The sequence below is a fragment of the Podarcis pityusensis genome (assembly GCF_964106645.2).
Source record: "Podarcis pityusensis genome assembly, chromosome: 14".
Taxonomy (NCBI): domain Eukaryota; kingdom Metazoa; phylum Chordata; class Lepidosauria; order Squamata; family Lacertidae; genus Podarcis; species Podarcis pityusensis.
In genome coordinates this window covers 18,582,759-18,603,435 of record NC_138039.1, presented here as the reverse complement: position 1 = coordinate 18,603,435, position 20,677 = coordinate 18,582,759, and the positions used below count along the sequence as shown (strand labels likewise).

At 43.5% G+C, this 20,677-nt stretch overlaps 1 protein-coding gene across 5 annotated transcripts in view; it reads right to left on the bottom strand.

The window, feature by feature from the left end:
- The window catches only part of DNAAF8 (dynein axonemal assembly factor 8), an 88,630-nt gene that overhangs the window by 58,476 nt on the left and 9,477 nt on the right, over nucleotides 1-20,677 (bottom strand). For all 5 annotated transcript variants that reach the window (XM_080981914.1, XM_080981912.1, XM_080981915.1 and 2 more), the window contains exons 6-10: nucleotides 19,644-19,785; nucleotides 19,059-19,205; nucleotides 14,965-15,066; nucleotides 12,424-12,759; nucleotides 10,795-10,939 (exon numbers count right to left, since the gene is read on the bottom strand). In XM_080981914.1, the coding sequence (XP_080838040.1) occupies nucleotides 10,795-10,939; nucleotides 12,424-12,759; nucleotides 14,965-15,066; nucleotides 19,059-19,205; nucleotides 19,644-19,785 (872 nt within the window). The remainder of the gene's footprint in view (nucleotides 1-10,794; nucleotides 10,940-12,423; nucleotides 12,760-14,964; nucleotides 15,067-19,058; nucleotides 19,206-19,643; nucleotides 19,786-20,677) is intronic.

Genomic DNA, 20,677 nt, shown 5'->3' with positions numbered 1-20,677 from the left:
TTGATAGGAGACCCCTAGCTTCCCTCCCAAAGCTACAATTCCCAAAATTTCCTGTGAAGAGGGAGTGACCGTCAAACCACTCTTGGAAATGTTGCTTTGGGAGGGGAATTCGTCAAGGATTAGATGGGTCATCTGCCTGATCCAGCAAGCTCTTTTTATGTTCTCTGTAGAAAATGTGAGGAAATAAATCAAACTTTCTGGTGAAAGAATACAAAAGGTGGACTTAAAGGACTGTCATTTTGGCTTTGGGATACAGAACAGTTAAGATTTGGAGAGGTTTCTAGAAAATTGCTTATGGACGGGTCTAAGCGTATCCTTCGCTGTTATTTTCACCCCAGCTTTGGTCATGGCAACTTAGCAGGCAATCACTGACGAGTGGCAAATTACTGACTGCAGACATCTGCCAAATGATACATCTGCTGCACACTTCTAAATGGGAACTGACTTCTCTAGGCAGTTTAGCAGTTCCGGAGAAATCCTCCGGCAGCCAGCAGCTCCCTTTGCCTTTCTGGTGAGATGTCTCCACCTTTGCACACTCCAATGGGAGCCATGTGTGAAAACAAGAGGGCACAGAATATGCATTGGGTGACTGAGTTTTGGGCTGGTCACAGAAACTGCTGAAACTTAATGCAAGTCTCAAGTCTCAAAGCACTTCTTTGATTGAGTAGATAGTAGCAGCAGCACTGTTATTATTAAAATGTATATGCCACACTTTGTCAAAAGTCCACAGGGCAATCTAGAACATAGAAGATAATAAACTATATCAATACATAACTTTACATTCATACCAAAAAATGAAAGCTATTATATAAATACAAGTCATAAAAATAAGCAACACATCTTTATAGATAATACAAAATAGTAGAATCCAGCACCTCAGGGTGGCCCTGATTCAATCCAGTGTGATCCCGGGACCCAAATAAATTCAGAGGCCTTGCACATTATTTAATTAGGGTTTAAAACCCTAATTAAATATGTGATTAGATGGCCTGTAAGCATCTCCACTCCTCCTCTCCTCTCCACTGGACTGCCCCTCTCCGATCACTCCAGATAGACCTCATTCAACCTGGGGTTGCCTCAACCCAATTCGGCTGAATCCCGGGTTAACCCAAACTGACCCAATTCAATTCACGATCCAGGTAGTACACAGACCTGCTACATAATTTCTAATACATAATGAACATAATGAATGCATACTAAGCAGCTATATAATATACACACGTTCAGAAAGAGACATCTTTCCTTATGTGCCCTTCCGAGGATCACAGAACAGCTGTTTATGTGAGGCTTCATTCATTTTATCCTAACAACCACCCTGTGAAGCAGATTAGTCAGAAAGGCAAGTCAACCTGCCCAAGGCTGCCTAGGGAGCTTCACAGCTATGTCGGCACAAGACCACCAAGTGAACTGGAGACTCTAGCAGCAAGGCCACACTCTCACCCTGGACTACTGAGGGCAGTTCTAAGATAAGGTTACCAGATGTCCCCGTTTCCCGGGGACAGTCCCCAGATTTACAAATCAGTCCCTATACAACATCCATTGAAGTTATAAAGTGTCCCCAGATTCATTGAAACAAATTTGGTAATCTTATTCTAAGACAGAGCAGCATTGTCTTGGTAATGGCCTGAGATGTTACAGATGTTCTTTAGCACATCGCAATCAGATGACCTGAGGGACCAATTCAGGCCTAGCTAGCCTTTTTACGTAACTGCTGTTCCAGGCTTGGCTCCTCAGTTTGAGCCACTCACCACTGACGGAAGCTGCTGAAAATATCTTCCCTCTGAAGAACATGACCACAGGCCCATCTTTGGCCATGCCTGTGATGCTCTGGATATTCCGGCCCATGGATCCCACAATAGCAGTTGGCTGAGGTCTGACGGAGGCGTCTCAGTCGCCTACTGAAATCAGATTGAAGGGAGATCTCTGGGAGATTTGCAGTAGATTGGCAAGGATTCTGATACCCAGCCGTTAGGAAATTAGACTGCTTAGACTGCTGAAAGCTTAGGGCAACCAGGAATGGGCTTTTATGCAGAATGTGTTTGTGGATTTTGTGGTTCTAGTAAAACACAAAGCAGATCCCAGAAGCCTGAAGTCTGCCTTCCTTGCTCCAGAAGAAGAGTCAAACCTTACAACCCAGTCATCAACACTGATTTATTTAGAGCATTTGTTCCCCACTCTTCTGCCAAAAAGGGTGCCAGAACAGCTTACACACAATCAATTAAAACAAGACAGTTCCTGCCTACAGGCGTACAATCTAAAAAAGTGTCACACAAGGGGAAAGGGACAAGGGAGGGGGGCACCGATTCTTAAGTAGTAGTTATTATAATCATCAGCTGGCATAGAAACAGCTCAGGGAAGGTGGTGCCTGAAGGAACCAGTCTGTTGGCAAAGTCTTTTGGCAATGAGCCCTGCTTCTCATCTCTCCCACTGAGGGAGCCTGGTGGAATGGCTGCTGCCAGGTGACACTTGAGGAAGAGAAAGATTTGTTTGCACCAATGTTTTTATCTGTAATATTGGCATACCAGCATTAATAACAAGTTATTTCAGTGTGTGTGTGTGTTATGTGATATTGCCTGATCTGGCAATCAGCCAGTGGCTGGATCTTGTAGCGGTAATTTAACACCAGCCCACTTCTGGTCATGTGGTACAGCGGTTAGAGGAACATCCAGCAGGAAGGCTCCAGACTGTCAGTATTTTGTGGGAGTCAAGTGCCTTCTGGGAAAATTAGATGTGTGCAATTGAAGAAGGGATTCAAGCGCTCTGTTGGCAACAGATCATCTTTTTAAAAAGTAACAGGCTTTTTGCGGTTAGGAAAGTGACAGGGAAAATGCATTGAAAAACATGGAGGGAATGAATGATTAACAGAAAGATAGACGAATGCCATGCAAAGCAGGGTGAATGATTATTGCTGTATGATCTCCCTACAAACAAATAAAAATGAATGCTGTATAAAAGAGCAGTTCTAATGTAACTTGTGCCCGCACTTTGTGCAAGCAAATCAAGATGAACGCTCAATAAGTAGGTTGTTAGGAGGAGTCCCTAGTTCTAAATTGCTAGTGTTCAGGATGGGACACAAAGCAGTGTGCTGCCCTGTCTGTCCGTTGTGCAAATTGGACTGGAAGCACCACCAACACAACCCTGCTTTCTCTGCATTGCTTATGCCCATGAACTCAGGAGTTAAGTCAGTCTCTCCAATGAGATGCAGCTAATTTTTATTACTGAATAAAAACATTTTGGAAATGTCAACTGTGTGTTTCTTTCCATTCTTTGGGGAAGGCTAAAATAATGACAATGCCATCTGTTCACAGATCCAAAGTTCCACATTAAGTTGTAAAATAAACCCTGGAACCTCGGTGACAATTGCTTTGTGACGGCAAAAAGAGTAATAATAATAATCCTGCATTCAACGGGCCGGACACACTGTAATTAGAGAAGAAACTGGCCGTAAAGAAGTGGGCAATACTGACAGTAATCGTCTAAACGGTCTTCCAGTTAATGCACTTTACTATGGAATTCTGCATTCCGTAAAACTAGCAGTTGCCTCCATATTAAGCATGGTGGGGTCACTGATCTGCAACATACGACTCCGTTAGGACAGCATTGAGATTTCTGGATCTCAGCTGTGCTGCATTTTGTTTTCAAATGGGCAATGGACCTCAAAGGGAAGTAATTGAAAAATGTAGGCAAAATATGGCTTCAGATATTTAAAATGCCAAAACGAGTGCTTAATTTGCTGAACTCTGTAGCTTCTTTCATTATACTGTTGTGGCTGTGAGTATACAGTGATCTCATAACAGAGCGGGGGGGGGGGCAGATCAGCTGTTGGGTTCAAATTCTGCTCAATCTTCCACTTTCTAGTCCTTATAGTTGCAACAATATACTCTAGGAATAGGAAGGGGCGGCTACAATGCCTTGTATATCTTCTTCCTCCATGTGCCATGACCACCAGAAACAGAAAAAAAATGCCAAATTTTTTTTTTAAAAAAAGCATAATAATTTATGCAAACTATGAACTTGCACAGATAGACATGGAGTTGTTCCTCCTCAGGTGCCCACAAACATGGCTGCCTATGATTGATGCCTTTGTATGCTACTTTCCCATCCAAATTCTCTTATCTTCTGCACCACACTGCCCAGGAATATACAAATACATGCACATTTGTATGATAAACTCTCAAAGAGAGACTATTCTGTTGTTGTTGTTACTAAGGAGACCTGGGTGACAAAAAACCCCGCAACCAACCATGTTTAAAAGCCTTGTTGGAAAAGGAAGACATTCAGGTAGGTGCCAAAAAGACAACAGAGACGGCTTTGTTTTAAACTGTTTAAAATATTGTGTTTCAATGTTGGGACCTGCCCTGAAGTGAAGGGCAGGTAATAAAAACATACAGAAATAAATAATATTCAAGGGGAGGGAATTCCAAAGGTTTAGGTGCCACAACACTAAAGATTCGATTCCTATATCATGCGTAACAGACCTTTTGATAAGGTGTTATCTACAGACGGGCCTCACCCGCTCAGAACAGTGATCGATGGGGTATATAAGGGGTGAGATGATCTTTCTGGCATCCTACCCCAAGCTGTTGTTGTTGTTTAGTCGTTTAGTCGTGTCCGACTCTTCGTGACCCCATGGACCAGAGCACGCCAGGCACTCCTGTCTTCCACCGCCTCCCGCAGTTGGGTCAAACTCATGCTGGTAGCTTCGAGAACACTGTCCAACCATCTTGTCTTCTGCCGTCCCCTTCTCCTTGTGCCCTCCATCTTTCCCAACATCAGGGTCTATTCCAGGGAGTCTTCTCTTCTCATGAGGTGGCCAAAGTATTGGAGCCTCAACTTCACGATCTGTCCTTCCAGTGAGCACTGAGGGCTGATTTCCTTAAGAATGGATACGTTTGATCTTCTTGCAGTCCATGGGACTCTCAAGAGTCTCCTCCAGCACCATAATTCAAAAGCATCAATTCTTCGGCGATAGCCTTCTTGATGGTCCAGCTCTCACTTTCATACATCACTACTGGGAAAACCATAGCTTTAACTATACGGACCTTTGTTGGCAAGGTGATGTCTCTGCTTTTTAAGATGCTGTCTAGGTTTGCCATCGCCTTTCTCCCAAGGAGCAGGCGTCTTTTAATTTCATGACTGCTGTCACCATCTGCAGTGATCATGGAGCCCAAAAAAGTAAAATCTCTCACTGCCTCCATTTCTTCCTCTTCTATTTGCCAGGAGGTGATGGGATCAGTGGCCATGATCTTCGTTTTTTTGATGCTGAGCTTCAGACCATATTTTGCACTCTCCTCTTTCACACTCATTAAAAGGTTCTTTAATTCCTCCTCACTTTCTGCCGTCAAAGTTGTGTCATCTGCATATCTGAGGTTGTTGATATTTCTTCCGGTGATCTTAATTCCGGCTTGGGATTCATCCAGTCCAGCCTTTCGCATGATGAATTCTGCATATAAGTTAAATAACCAGGGAGACACTATCTTTCTGGCATCCTACCCCAAGCTGTAGGGGGCTTTATATATCAGAGCCAGCATCTTGAACTCAGCCTGCTAACGAATTCATCTGTGCAACAGTTCCTGCTCTGCTTGGTGATAAGGGTGCACGAAAGTCCCTTGCAAAGCGGTGCCTGGGGTTTCACTGTGGGGAAACTTGCTTTACTCAGTGCCTCTCCTTTGTCAGCCTCTTCTGAAAGATTCCAGTGAAGCAGTTGGATCAGCACATGGGGACCTCTGCTGGCCACCCAATCAATATGGGCAAAAGTGTAGAGTGTAGTCATTTTTAAAAAAATAAAGCTCACGGCAGCTTTCCCCTTAAGTCAAAGCAACAAGTAGTTTGGGCTGTCAAATTCTATCAGGAATAGCTTCCATAAGAAAGCTAAAAGGTCATTTAAATCAACTCCGAGATGAAGCAAGGCTTAGAAGAGACTTAATTCTTCATATCTTTATAAGGTCATTAAAAAAAATTCTAATTAGAGAAAGAGAACCAAAAGGAGGTTGAACTGGGGAGAGCCTCAGGGGCTTCGTGTATTTCATTCTCATAATTGGGAAAACTGGCAAAGGCTCATCTGTGACAAAAGAGGTTAAGCTGAGCTCCTTTCTAGCAGGTCTAACCTCACATCACCCATAAAAAAAGTGCACCATGTTGATTCTTAGGTCCCAAATCCAGTAATAAAGCCGTCCTGGCTCCTACCCAACATGTGCAGACACAGACACTTACTTCTGAGAAAGAAAGGGAGCTGAAAGGACTACAAACTTGAAGGGGAAAGGAAGGGAGTTTAAATCCAAATATTCTGGGATACCACAACACCAATGATTTACTCTTAAAGCAGGCTTACAACTTAGCTCAAGGAAGTGACTATCCCATTAAGAATTGTGCCTGTGTCATTTTGTGGCCTAGGAGAAAAATGGATGTTTTGAAAGGCTTTCCTGACACACTCCCCAAAAGCAGTTCCTGGTGACCATGCAACTCTGTGTTTACGCGCCTGATTTAATTCATCTGTTAATTTATCAAAAACCAACTCTGTGAAAGGGACCCTTAACCAGAATGAGTGTTGGAGCTCTGATTACCTCGCTGCCAAATTCCATTTTTATACAACCAGCCACAGAACTGAATCTGCACACAGATTAGCTCCCAATTTAGCTCGACCAGACCAAATTTAATTCACAGTTAACATTTCCGCAACGTCAAAAGGAACAGAAGCAGAAAAGGGATTCCACAAAAGAACAGAGGGCTCTGCCTCCCTATAGGCAGCGCAGAGGGGTGAGCTAAGGATAGAGAGAGCGCACAATGTCTAGATTTCCCTCCTGGCACTAAATGAGCCGAGACCATTAATGTAATTGCTAATGTACTTTTATTTTTATTTTATTTTTTTTGAACAAGAAGAAGAGTGTTACTTTCTAAGCACCTTCATTAGGCAGTGAAGGGCTTCTAAGCTCCTCCGGTGTAATTACCATTCAACTCAATTACTGAGATGTATTATGAACGACCAGCAAGATTACAGTATTCCAGGTCTAGGGGAGTCACTCCTAATCTACATGCCAGGCCACACTAGAATGACATAAAAGAACCACGAGGCAACCTTGAGAAATAAAGGAAATAATTTAAGCCTCCCTTGGGAGCACAAAGCTCTTCCTCAGGGTAGAGGTTGCCTACATGATTCACTGCTCTGGCCTTGACACAACAGAGCATCAGCTTTGCATGCAGTAGGTGATAGGTTCAATCCTCAACATCTCCAGATATGGCTGGGATAGTGCTCTTCCTGAAATCTTGGAAAGCCGCTGCCATTCAGTGTAGAGACAATACTGAGCTAGATGGACCAATGGTCTGACTCTGTATAAGACAGATTCCTGTGTTCCTAAAAGGAGTAGTCCAAAGGCCAGCTGGGCCAAACATTCCTCTCCACTTCGACTCTTGCAGGAACATTTTTCGCTTGCAAAAGGGCGAGGGAAATTTTTCATCCATTTTCAAGTGGGTGGAGAGAACAATAAAAATAATTTAATTTCAAAAATGGGAGGAAGTAATCACCATTTTGAGAAAATGTGGTAGGGGGTTCCAGTTTTGTTTTGAAAACCCTCTGTAAAGCTCCACTACCCCTATCAAGAGGGGGCAAAGTCACAAAGAGCAACCCAGTGGCAAAGAAATCGACGAAATGACTCAATAGTCACTGATGTTCCATCGTTACTCTGCATCAGCCCCAAGAGAATTGTTGTATCATGGTTGTGTCATCAGGATTGCATTGGTTAAAAAAAAACCCCCACAATGATGCTGCTTCCAATCATGGTGATTCCGATAAATAATCATCAAGAAATCATGGTGATTTTGATAGATAACCTTCAAGAAATGATCAATCATCAGGACTGATTGCATCATTCCAAGAAAGATTGCAACTGTATCACCCCCAATGGCATTTGCTTAATTCCTAGGGGCATTGCTGATAAGTAAATAAATACATAAATGGCTGCCTCCACTGTCCCCACCCCCCAAATATATATTTTATCATCCACTATGAAATAATGATGTTATTTGGCATGTCCTTCTGACCCATCCCTACCCACCAACCTCCCAAAACGAGAGAAAAACTCTGGGCCAAGCACATTACAGCGTGACCAATTTCCACACCAAAAAGAGGACCAAAGAGATCAAGGATTGGCATAAGTTGTGCATATGTTAATTTATATGTACACATTCAAATTCAGAAATATAATTTAAACAGAAACATGATATATGTCACCACAGCTCAGTCTTCCTGGGGACTGGCAACTTCAAGGCCCCTCCTGCTGTCCCTTCTGATGGTTCTTTATCTTTAAATCAAACTAGGACCAGGCAGCCCTTCAAATAAGAGGACTGTCATCTGTAAATAAAGCCCCATGGCCACCTTAACACTTCAGCCCAGGAATCATGGGAACCTGCCTTATACTAAGTCAGACCATTAGTCTATCTAGCTTAGTACTGTCTGCACTGACTGGCAGTGGCTCTCTAGGATTTTAGGCAGGATTATCTCCCTGCTGTACCATAGGACCTTCTGTATGCAAAGCAGATGCTCTACCATTGAACCACAGCTCCATCCCTTAAGACTTAGTCTTTGGACTAATGTAAACAGCCCTGTGGTTGGTTTTTTATGTAGACAGAGAAGTAGCCAGCAGGCAAAAGGTAAAAAATGGGGCTGAGAATGGACTGTTTGTCAGAAACCAGATCAGAAAGATGGATTGGGAGGGCAAGAAACAGAAGACCCAGTCACGGATGAGGCGAGGTGAACGTATGGTTAGGCCTGCCCAAAAACGGCACATCCGATAATCAACTTGAAAAAAGGGGCACTGTGGAAATGTGGTGCCTCAAAATTTATTTATATTTCTCTTAGTCATGCTCCTTTCCAAATCTCTAAGGACACAGCTGCCAAATTATAACTGCTTTGGTTTCACATGTCAAAACAATTTAATTCTTCAATCTGTGCATGAATCAAAAAGAGGAAGGGAAGAATATTCCAATCTGAGACGCAGAAAGCACGGCTGTCAGACCTGTCTTGAAAAGGACAGCTGCATGTGGACCAGTGATGCCACTGCCTCTTCCCTTTCTAAATGTTTTATTAGCAGATGTTTATGAAGAATAAGGAGCTGTCAGACAGAAGAGGCATGCGTGGATTGCAAGCTGCGTGGAGCTCTTCAGAACCTGCCACTGTGCTAACGGTGTATTGTGAAGTGAGCTGTAAGTGAAAGAGTTCTCTTTTTATTATTGATTTATACAGAAGAATCGAGTCTACTGATCAGATTTGCAGATGACACAAACCTGTGGAGGGCTGCTAAAATAAAAAATAAGACTCTGTAGGATACGGTTGAATATGAAATGATCTTGATAAATGACAGAACTGCAGAGAAAGGGAAACTGAATGAAGATAGATGTAAAATATCAGAGAGTGTGAGATTGTAGACTCAACAGCTCATTCTTTTCTTCTCTTTGGGTCAACAAGAGAACAGGCACTTTTCAGCCTGAACATGCAATGCTCCTACTTGGTTACAGCTGACATGACCCTGGTCTAAAGAACAACTCGGAGACCTAAAGGTGAAAGCTGACCCAAAGCAATGGCATGTTCCAAGATTCAGATGAAGCCCTGGCTGGCAAAGAGGAGTGAATGGCAGATCTAGAAGTCAGTGAGTGGATAGCCTTCAACCAGTGGCTAGGGACCCTGTACTATGTAAGTCACAGCCTGGTCCAAGGTGGATCATGACAGCAGCATTACCACCATGCAAATATTTGGTTTAAAAAAAATAGGAAAGGGACCCCTAAATGCGTGTTTACGTTAAAGGTTGGTCCTGAGTCTGAAAAGATGGGAGACTACTAGCCTAAACCACTTGATGAGTTGTCCTGCTAACTGCCCAAGATGTCTCATTCCACTCCAGAAACCTGCTCTTCAGAGCTGGGAGGGATATTGTAAGGCTCCTGCTGGGGACAGGCCCACTGAAATTAATGAACCCAAGTTAGTCTTGCTCATTAATTTCAGTGCGTCTACTCTCAGTAGGACTAACATTGGATGCAACCCAAGATATAGAGAGCCCCAGGGCAGAATATTTGAGCAGCCAATTGAGATCTCACAATTTTAGCTTTGTACTTTATTGAAGCAACTGGTTACCATTTGGGAGCTGTCCGTAGTCCTGAAGATTATGACTTTGGCCTAGTGGTAAACCAGGGGACAACTTCTGACAGTAGTGTGCATATGTGTCACATAACTAAATGCTCCTCCAGAAAATAAACAAACCTGGAAAATGACCATGCTGTGAAGAAGTTTAGGCTTAGAACCCTGTTCCCTGACATACTGATTTTATTACAAGCATGGAATTGTTTGTACAGAGGAGCATTCAGTTATGAGAGCCCCCACCTTCTGTCTGAAGTGGTATAGATCAAACTATAGTTTACTGCCTCAATGAGAACTAGACCACAGTCTTGTCTATTGGATACTTCTTGTATCTTGCTCTCTGATCAACTTGCTCCTGGCCAAGCACATCCGAAGGGCCACAGGTTGCTTCCTTCAAATACTGTTTCATATACCTTCAAGGAGACCAATTTCTGTGGTCAAAAGGCGGTTTGATAAATCTCTTCCCTAAGTAAACTCTAGCGCAACACTTCTTGCCACTTTGCTGACAGAGTCTGACACTACCCACATTGGGAAAACTCTCCTCAGACTGGCAGTAGCATGCCCAAAGCTTTGGCTTGAAATAAACCCAGCCAGAAGATAACCAGGTTTGGAAGGAAGCACGAGATCCCTTTGAGAAGAAGGCTGCTCTCTGGCTATTCTGTGCTACTGACCGTATGGAATAAGACGGGGGTCTGTTCTGCCATGGGCTGCTTTCCAGTGGTGGAATGCTGAGGTTTTAAGTTTTCCAGCTGCTCCTTGAGCCTCTGTTTCCTGTGCTTCTCTTCTGCCTGCTTTTCTTTTTGGCTTTCTTCTGTCCTACAAAATGCAAGGAGAGGGACATCATGTTGCATTTTTATTCCGGTTACATGGTGACCTTGCCACCTCCCACAACCACTTGGTTGGCTTCAAGAGAAGATGAAACAAATTCATAGAAAACAAAGCTATCAATGGCTACTAGCCATGATGACTATGTTTTACCTCCACTGTTAGAGGCCGTATGCCACTTAATGTCAGTTGCTGGGACTCACAAGTGAAGAGAGAGCTGCTGAACTCAAGTCCTGTGCTTTTGAGATTCCCATGGGCATCTAGCTGACCACTGTGAAAAACCAGGATGTTGGACTACATCGGCCTTTGGTCTAATCCAGCTGGCTCATCCTACGTTCTTCCAGTGTCATACCTGGCCCTGACCTGGTGCCATACACTGTGTCTTCAAGGGACAAGCCAGATACTTCGCCACTCGAGGGCCTCGAGGAACAGGCAGCATCTCTTGGAACCAAGGCTGAAAAGCTCCTTGAAGGGCCCTCCTAGTCTCTGGATCATGTTTTGGATTTTGACCGTGATTTATTGAACACAGAAACAATCCTAATTTCACTTTCATTCAACCCATCTCCTTTTTCTTATTTCCCAAGCTAGGCTTTCCTTAGCTGCCCCCAATCCCTGTGTCCCATATGCCACTGACTAGGGTACACTTCTTATTACACATTAGACGAAATGACCATCATCTACTGTTCTGAGCTGGTGTTATTTGATTGTTAACGCATCAGGCCCAAAGTATAGAGAGATGGTCCTTTATCTGCTGAGTGCTATTTGTATGAAAATTGCTTATAATTGGAAGAATTCCCAGAATCCTCATACTGGACAACTGGCTAAATAAAGCATGGGACGCAGCTTGCATGGTCAAACAAACCAATATCATCAGAATTGAGAGAAGGCAGGCAGGATTATGACCGTTTTGCTGAAAAATTGATCAGCTTTATTCTCTACTAGGGGAATAAGATACAGGGAAATATGAACCCAGACTCGTTGTTGTTGTTGTTTATTAAATTTATATACTACCCATCCTAAGATCACAGGGCGGTTGTTGAGAGTGCTTTGAAGCCAGATTGAATTTATAATTGTAAATAACCTTTAAAGGATTAAAACAATATTTAATTTTGTATTCTTTTTCATTGACTAAAAGTGAGGCTATTTTGTTGAAGATTTTTAGTGTATGATAAAACAGTAGTTAACTTTGGGGGTTTTTTGTCAGTTGTGTTATGATGTCAACATGGTTTTTGTGTTTATACAATTTTTATTCGTATTATAAAAGGAGCAGGTCCAGGGTGAAAAGGCCAGGTTCAAACCTCCACTCAGTCATGAAGCTTTCTGGGTGACCTTAGGCATTCACTCTCTTTCAGGCTAATCTACCTCACAGGGTCGTTGTGAGGATTAAGGAGTCATGTAGGTCAACCTAATTTCCTTGAAGGGAAGGCGAGATATACTGTAAATACAGCTGATATCTAAAGAATATTCCAGGCTACCTTGGGTATCCTGTGTCTTTGTCTGTAGAGTCTTGAGGTGTCTCTCTGTTTGACCCTTTCTTGGTTTCTTCCTTGAGTTCTCTTGAGCTCCTCGCCACACTGTTAAGATCCAGAGCGGGGAAGCTTCTTGCACTAGATTCTGAATTCCCTGACCCCCTGGAGGTGGGTCTCCTCAGTTTTAGGCTCTGTCTTCTCCTGACTCCCAGCTGGTCATTTTCTTCTGAGCTCTTGATAGTCTGGCACTTTCCCTTGTCCTGGGCAACAGATGAAGACTGAGATATCTTGCGAAAGTAGCGGAGCTGCTGCAGCAGAAAGCTTTTCGCAGTGCAACCCTTGCTGTGAATGAAAGCAAAAGAGCTGCTCAGTCAAGCCTTACCTAAAAGATCCTAACTCCGTGGGAGTTGGTTTGAACCGTTTTCTGCCTCACTGCATGGTCAGGGCATTAAGATCAGCAAATTGAACCCAGTTACCCAGCCTGGTCATTATTAGCTTGTGGAAACACAGAGGAGGGCTCTACCACTGGCAGCAGGAGCATTATAGAATGCCCTCTCTGTTGACATACTCTCCATATTGGCATACCACCAGCTTTTGAAGATGCACTTGTTCAGGCAACTTTCTGAACCTGAACTTCTTGACCCAATTGTTCTTTGAATTGCTTTAATTGTCATGATTTTAAACAGGCTTCTGTAAAAAACAAACAAAAAAAAACACAAATTAATTCTGGATGTTTTTAATGTTCTCATGGAATTGCTTTATTTTGTATTTAAATTATGTCTGGGTTTTAAAATTGATTTCATGCTCACCAAAACAAGATGTTTTGAGCATGTAACACCAATCCTGACTGCACTGGCTGGCAATTAGTTTCCAGCCCCAATTCAAAGTGCTGGTGTTGACCTATGAAGCCTTCCATGGCTCAGGACCTCAATACCTTAAGGACTGCCTCTCCCCATACAAACTGATCTGCACCCTGCACTTGTCCTCTGAGGTCCTTCTTTATGTCCCCCCCCCCCCCGAGAGTTCGGAGGGTGGCAACACAAGAATGAGCCTTTTCTGTGGTAGCTCCCTTTCTGGGGAATGTTCTTCCCAGAAAGGCACCATTATTGCATGCCTTTAGGTGCCAGGCAAAAACATTTCTCTTTACTTTTGGCCATTAAAGAATCTATGGCCAGTTAAAGGTGAGGGGACTGTTATTATGATTATTTTATCATTGTGCTTTGTATTATGTTTTGATCATAATGTTTTGATCATTATGCACTGTAGAATCATAGAATTGTAGAGTTGGAAGGGACCATCACCTAGTTCAACCCCCTGCAATGCAAGAATAAAATGTGTTCCTAATGCTGTACGCCTCCCTGGGTTCTTTTGATAAAGGGTGGTATATACATTGAAATAATAATAATAATAATAATAATAATAATAACAACAACAACAACACTTGTAAACCACTTAGAAGCCATTTGGGTATGTAAGTGGCGAACGGTATTATTATTATTATTATTATTATTATTACTACTACTACTACTACTACTACTACTACACAAATGAGTGCAAGATGTCAAGCAGGGTAATGAAGACCTGGGAGCTGAAACAAAATGTTGCAGTCTATCCTCACCGTCTAACAGGAATGCTGCTGTTCAAGTTTCCAGCTGACAACCATGCCCTCCCCTAGGGATATTATAAGCTGTAAGGGGATGAAAGGAGATATTCTGCTCCCATCCACCCCCAGCCTTCTTTTCCAAGAGATGCCCACATTCTGTAGCTACTGAGCATGCTCAATCATCGTAGGGCAGTTTTGTATGTTTTGGCTCTATTTCTCTCAGCCGTGATCACACAAGATCATTATGAAAGGAAGGAATCCCACTGTAATACAGCTGAAGGGCTGTGCTTTTGCTATGATCTCGTGAGAGAGAGAGCAGAGAATTCAGATTCATGAGCTTCTCAGGGCCAGCAACACTTTTAGCAGCATACCTGAAGACACTTTGCCCAGTTGCTGTTGACCTGTGGCAGTTCCTCATTTGTGGAATGCCTTCCCTAATGAAGCTCATCTGTCTCCCTCATTAGTGACTTCAAGGAGGAATTTAAAAACACTCCTATTTGCCCAGGGCTCTGATGGCTGAACGACACAGTTCACTCAAGGCACTCCTCCAAAACACACTGTTCCTGGCAACCCTGAGATCACTGCTTGAGAGAATGTTTTCCACCATTTTTAGAATGCTTTAAAAAATATTTTCCATTATTGATGTGTTTGCCACCCTGAGCTCCTTCAGGAGGAAGGGCAGCATAGGAAACCTGTTTCATACAGGAACACTCACAAAAGAGCCCAGATCAGCTGCAGTGCAGTTGGCAAACCTGAGTTTGGTGCCAGATAATCTGTGAAAAGGCCTTTAGTGTTCAGTTTTTAAAAGCCAATTTAGCAGCGCCTGTAAAGCTCTGTGTCAGTTGGTCTTCCTTGTGACTGCACAAGAGGCCTGGCTCTGGAAAGGCATCTAATTCTTGTCACGTTAGCAGTTCATGGAAATGTGGGATGTCTTTATTCTGTACCGTGATGGCTGGGGAAACTCTTTCATCCCCTCTTCCACTTTCTCTCGGTCTGTCACTTCCATTTCCTCCTCCTCCTCCTCATCTGTGGAGCTGCCGCTCGAGCTACAAAGTGAATGAGAAATCCCATTAATGCTTCATTACTGATTGCTCCCGTTCTCTATCACAATACCCAAAGACTGGATCAGAGCGTTCATGCCACCAGATATTGTTGGTAACAAGTTCAATGCAAACTGGGAGTTGAAGAGGCGTTTCTGCAGCAGATATCCGGGAAACATTGGGGGGGGGCGTTGCTCAGTGGGAAGACAGGGGAAGGCAACCACTACTATGCTATAAGATCCACTACCCTGTAATATTACATATGCCTGTTCTACTGATGAAGCCTAGGATGGCGAAACAAGGCTAAAAATCCAGAAATCCTTGTCTGAGACTCTGTGAAAGGATTCTGTGGAACTGTAACAACCCTTCATGTGGATTATTGGACTCTTATGAACAGACAGGTGGAATAGACACTTATACATGTATGCACCTTATGCATGAACTAACTAGAAAATGAACTGATCCACTGGTTCTTGTTTTTTTTCTTGAACTTTATGAGACTTCTGTGGAAATCTACAATTTGATACAATGAATAGTATACTTTATTTATTCAAAAGTACAGCCGGTTACGTCTTGTGTGTTTACTGAGTATGTTTCACGTAACCATAGGTTTGTTGTTGTTTTGCTATTTAGCATAGGCCACTGGTCACTGGTGGAGAAGCTTTCTTTAGTCTGAGGGCCACATTCCCTTGTGGGCAAACTCCTGGGGGGCCACATGTCAATGATGGATTAAGCCAGAGGCAAAAGTGAGGAGAACAACAATCTTGTAACCCTTGCCTTTATGTGGAAGGTTGCATTCCAGCCACACAAATGCCATGGGTTTATTTTACCCCTACACACACACACACACCCTCTGGATCATCCATCTAGATATGCAAGAAGCAGTATTGCAGCTCAAGGACACATTCCAGGAAGGCAGAAGCACTTGAGGAAGGGTGGAGTACATCCAGTTTCAGAAGTGGCCTGGGGGCAAGGAGTTGTGGCCTGGAATGTGTCCTGAGGGCTGGACAGAGAAGTCTGGAGGGCCACTTTTGGACTTGATGTACTTAAAACTCACTTCTGAAAACAGCACACATAATGAAGTGAACAGCATTGCTTCCGCATACCTCTAAAAGGGTTCTTCCGCACAATCTGATGTAGTCGGAACTACAAAGGAATATTGTGTGCCCTTTCATGCTCAGAACTCAGTTTTTAATAGTTAGAAGAGCTGCCTTGCAATTTTGTTTTATTTTTACCCACAGAATATTACAGGCAATTGCATGAATGACTACTTTATATTTATGGCTTATGATAACAGGCAATGTAATTAAGCCAGTTTGCCCATGGTCTACAGTAAGCTCCTCCTAACTCTTGATTAATATTGCCCTTGGGCCTTTTTTATCTCCCTTTACTATTCTGGTGCTGGGAATCCTTCAATCTCAAGGAGAAAACAAATCAGCAGCTCCCCTGAGATCCTCTGTCAGAATGGTTCAGTACTGTGTTCCCAGAATTCACAGAGAGGCATCATCCAGCACTAGTGCATTTAAGAACCAATCCTGCTATTTCAGAGACAATAAAAACTGGTTTCCCAGTTTGCGTTTTCTTAAAATCAGCCTTGGTCATGAGATGGAGTGTGACAGGGGAATCTGAATTGAATTCATATTGCCATATTAAATACAAAGATCAACAGAACTGCAGTATGTGGACATAAGACAGGGATGGGGAAGCTGTGGCCTTCCAGATGTTGATGGGTATGAACTCCCATCAAACCCACTAAACAGGGCCAATTACCAGGGAATGCTGAGAGCTGGAGTCCAACAACATAGAGTCATAGCTTCCCCAGCCCTGGCACAAGATGATTCAACAAAACTGGCTGTCTAAAGGGGGGGAAATACCCATCATTTCTCAGTTAAGCTTGAGTTATGGTGGATACAACTTTATGAGCAAAACATAGCCTTTGTATGACATGGGCCTCTCACAGAAAGGAAGAATATATTTACAGCAAGCTGCCATATACCAAGTCACAGATGACTGGTCCATCTTGGTCAGTACTGTCTACAATGACTGGCAGCAGCTTCCTAGAGTTTCAGGCAGGAGTCTTTCCCAACCCTACCTGAAGATCAGATGTTGTGGAACTACAACTCCCATCATCCCTGGCCATTGGCCATGCTTGCTGGGGCTGATGGGAGTTGCAGTTAGTTCAGCAACATTGTGGAGGGTGGGTGTCCCCCACACCTGCCGTAGACACTGGGTGTTGAACCTGAGACCTTCTGCATGCAAAGCAGGTGTGCTTCGAGTGCTCAGGACTTACTTCAGAACCTGGACTTGTATGCCTGCTTGTAAGGATGATTCACTTGGCAGGCACAAGACACAGGGCCTTTTTATATGGAAGTCCTCAGACTACGGAAATCCCTAATTAAGTGTGCATAGTCTCAGCACAACCAACCTTTGGCCTTATCCACACCATACATTTAACACACTATAATACTACTATAAACAGTTATGGCTCCCCCGCCCCCAAGAATTGTGGGAACTATAGTTTGTTCAGGGTGCTGAGAGTTGTTAAGAGATCCCCATTTCCCTCAAAGAGCTGAGAGAAGCCCAGCCCCCAGCCCAGATTTGTGAATGGTGTTTTCCGGGACTGCCAACCAGTTAAAATAACGATGTTGCTTGATAAAGTCAGTTCAGTTTAAATGCATTTTCATGGTGTCAGACTCTCACAATATAGGTAGCTTTCTGCAAAAGAGAAGAAAGTGTACAATAACATGCACAAGCTACTCCTCATCTCCAGAAGAAAAGGCCATCCTTACTCTCTCTCTCTCTCTCTCTCTTTTTCATTCCAGCAAAATGCCAGAACCAACTCAATATCCCCTTGACTTGCAGCCCTGCTGATCAAAATGAGCCCTGCTAGCTGACCAACAATAGCTCTAATTCATTAACCTACCATTTATACTGATTACTGCTGACAGTCCTGGTATTTCCCACACAATTCTTCCACTGGAAATCAAAGGTCTGGCTCCATCGGACATGTGTCTAATGAGAAGGAAAAGAGGCCCCGCCAAGCTGGAAAAGGACCTAAGAAGCTGCCTTGTGCCAAGTCAGACCAACGGAGGAACAATAGGAGAGATTTGATTTGGTTCACATTCAAATGTGAACCTACCTAATTTGCACTCTGTGAAACATCATGCAAACCAAAACACAACCATCCTTCAAAATTCAAACTTTTCAAAATTTCGCAGTGCTGTTCTCCAGCCAAGCAGTGCGCACAAAAAGGCATAAAGCACAAAGATGCACACATCGGTGAGGGGGGAAAACATACAAAAATGCCTTATATTAGAGAAAATTGCTCTACAAATATGTGCTTTTTAGGCAAAATTGCATACAAACACGTGTCTACTAGGACAAAATTTGCACCAAAATGCTGGTGAGTTTTCATGAGGACTTTTAAAGAAATCAATCAATCAATCAATCACAAACCAATGTGGAAACATGGAGGACTAAATGTAAGACTGGGAAAAGGAAAAGCAGAGAGAAACAAAAACTGAGATTTGTCCATCCCTATCTACTCCAGATGCCACAGAGGACTCAGGAATGTGTCTTTCCCATAATCTCTACCTCATCCTTTTCAATAGTGATTCCATTACACTTGAGACCTTCTTCAGCAGTCATGGGGGAACCTCTGGCCCTTCAGATATTGCTGAACTACTGCTCCATTCAGTGCCAGCAAGCATGGTCAAGGGCCAGGATGATGGAGCTGTAGTTTAGCAAAATCTGAGAGCCAGAGGTTCTCCACACCAGTTCAACCACCTAAGCATGTGTCCTGCCATTGAGCTACGTGCTCCCGGAATACAGTACTGGTCTCATGAGGTGGCTACTGCAGCTCCTCCGCCTTCAGTTGTTGCTAAGCCCTAGGATGGATTAAAACATCCCATACGATGATGTTAGTTCTCACACTACAAGGGTGGTGTTTGCTTCTTCGCTGCCTCTGATCCCACAGATGTTAACATGCTGGCAATTACCTTTGCTGCTCATCAGCCAACGACTCAGACCTCTGAGATGTTGTGTCCCTTAGATCAATATATACCGTTGGCGGCTCTGGAAAACGTTGCAGTTCAATTGGAGGAAGGCTTTGGCCGTTCGTCCATGATGCCAGGGTGGGTACATCTCTTGGGAATACAAATCATTGTGTCAGTGGATTATCCACCATCACAAAGTAAGGCACAAAATAAATTTTGTTAAAAGAATTTATAAACATAACAAAAAGTCTGTTGTATAATGTTCTAGAAATGAAAGCATCTCCTGTTGCATTTTGTCCACGACAGGCATGTCTACGCTACAAATTTAAACCAATTTCAAAATGGTTTAATTGACATTGCTCCTACACAAGGAGTGCCAGGAACTGCAGTACTTTGCAGAGGCTAAGAAGAAGAAAATGCATAATTTTAAGAGGTCTTATTGGGGGCAGGAGATGCTATGACAATTAAACCAGCCTTACATCCTTGGCCCAGTCCTGGAAACTACCCTTTCTTTTGTTGGAAGTCTTTATCATAAGCATTGACGTCAGGTGTGTACAAAACTGAATTCTTAAAGCCTTGAGGACCTACCTCCCATCTCCCTGGCACTCACTGAAGTTGGGAAACTTGGCAAGGCACCTCCTGTGGTGTGAGAAAAATGCCCTTGACTGCTTGAGGCATAGCTCTTCTAGCTTTCCCATGAGCCTTGTTTGTGACTGAGCCCTGACAGCTTCTGAAGGTGAAATAAAGAAGAGAAACACTCAGTCCAGCTGCCGGAAAGAATTTCAATGTTAGCATCGTTATGATTTCCCCAAAGGACACGAATGGGAGGGATGGTAAAGTGAGCGATGTCTTTATTCAAGAAAACTAGAAATTAAATCAGGCTTCCCAAAAGTGAAGTGCCAGACCACCAAGAGAGGTGCACACGGAAGCCTGGCCAGGGGGCGAGGGGTGGGGGACAATGCACAGGGAGGTTGGAATCTATTGCAATCAGTTAGTTCTCTGGCAGAACCTCAAGTCTGGCTGAATGCAAAAGGCTGGGAAGAGCAATGCAAGATGTAGATGGGGGAGATACAAGTGTGCAGAAGCAGTATAAATCCATTACCCAAGTTGGAGGGGCTTTGGGGATGAAGGGAAAGCTGCAATCTGACAGATGGTAGCTCCTATGGCCTGGGGCATTTTGGAGGCAGAGGGAGAGGCCTTTGTCAGTTGGTGGGCCGCTTTTCTGTGAGGTTTTTCAGGGCACTCCAAGCCCTTTGGGGCATGTGCCTGCTTCCCAGATTTTATAGGAGGTATACAAGGTCCTGAAGGTATACAAGTATACTTGAAGGTGTGTCTCCACCCCTACTGTTCAACCCAGACACTAAGGTCCAGTGGCGAGGGCCTTCTAGGGGTTCCCTCACTACGAGACATGAAGTTACAGGGAAGCAGGCAGAGGGCCTTCTCGGTAGTGGCGCCCGCCCTGTGGAACACCCTCCCATCAGGTGTCAAAGAAATAAACAACTACCGTATATGACATTTAGAAGACATCTAAATGGGAAGTTTTTAATGACTGATGTTTTAATGTATTTTTAATCTTTTGTTGGAAGCCACCCAGTGTTGCTGGGGAAACCCATCCAGATGGG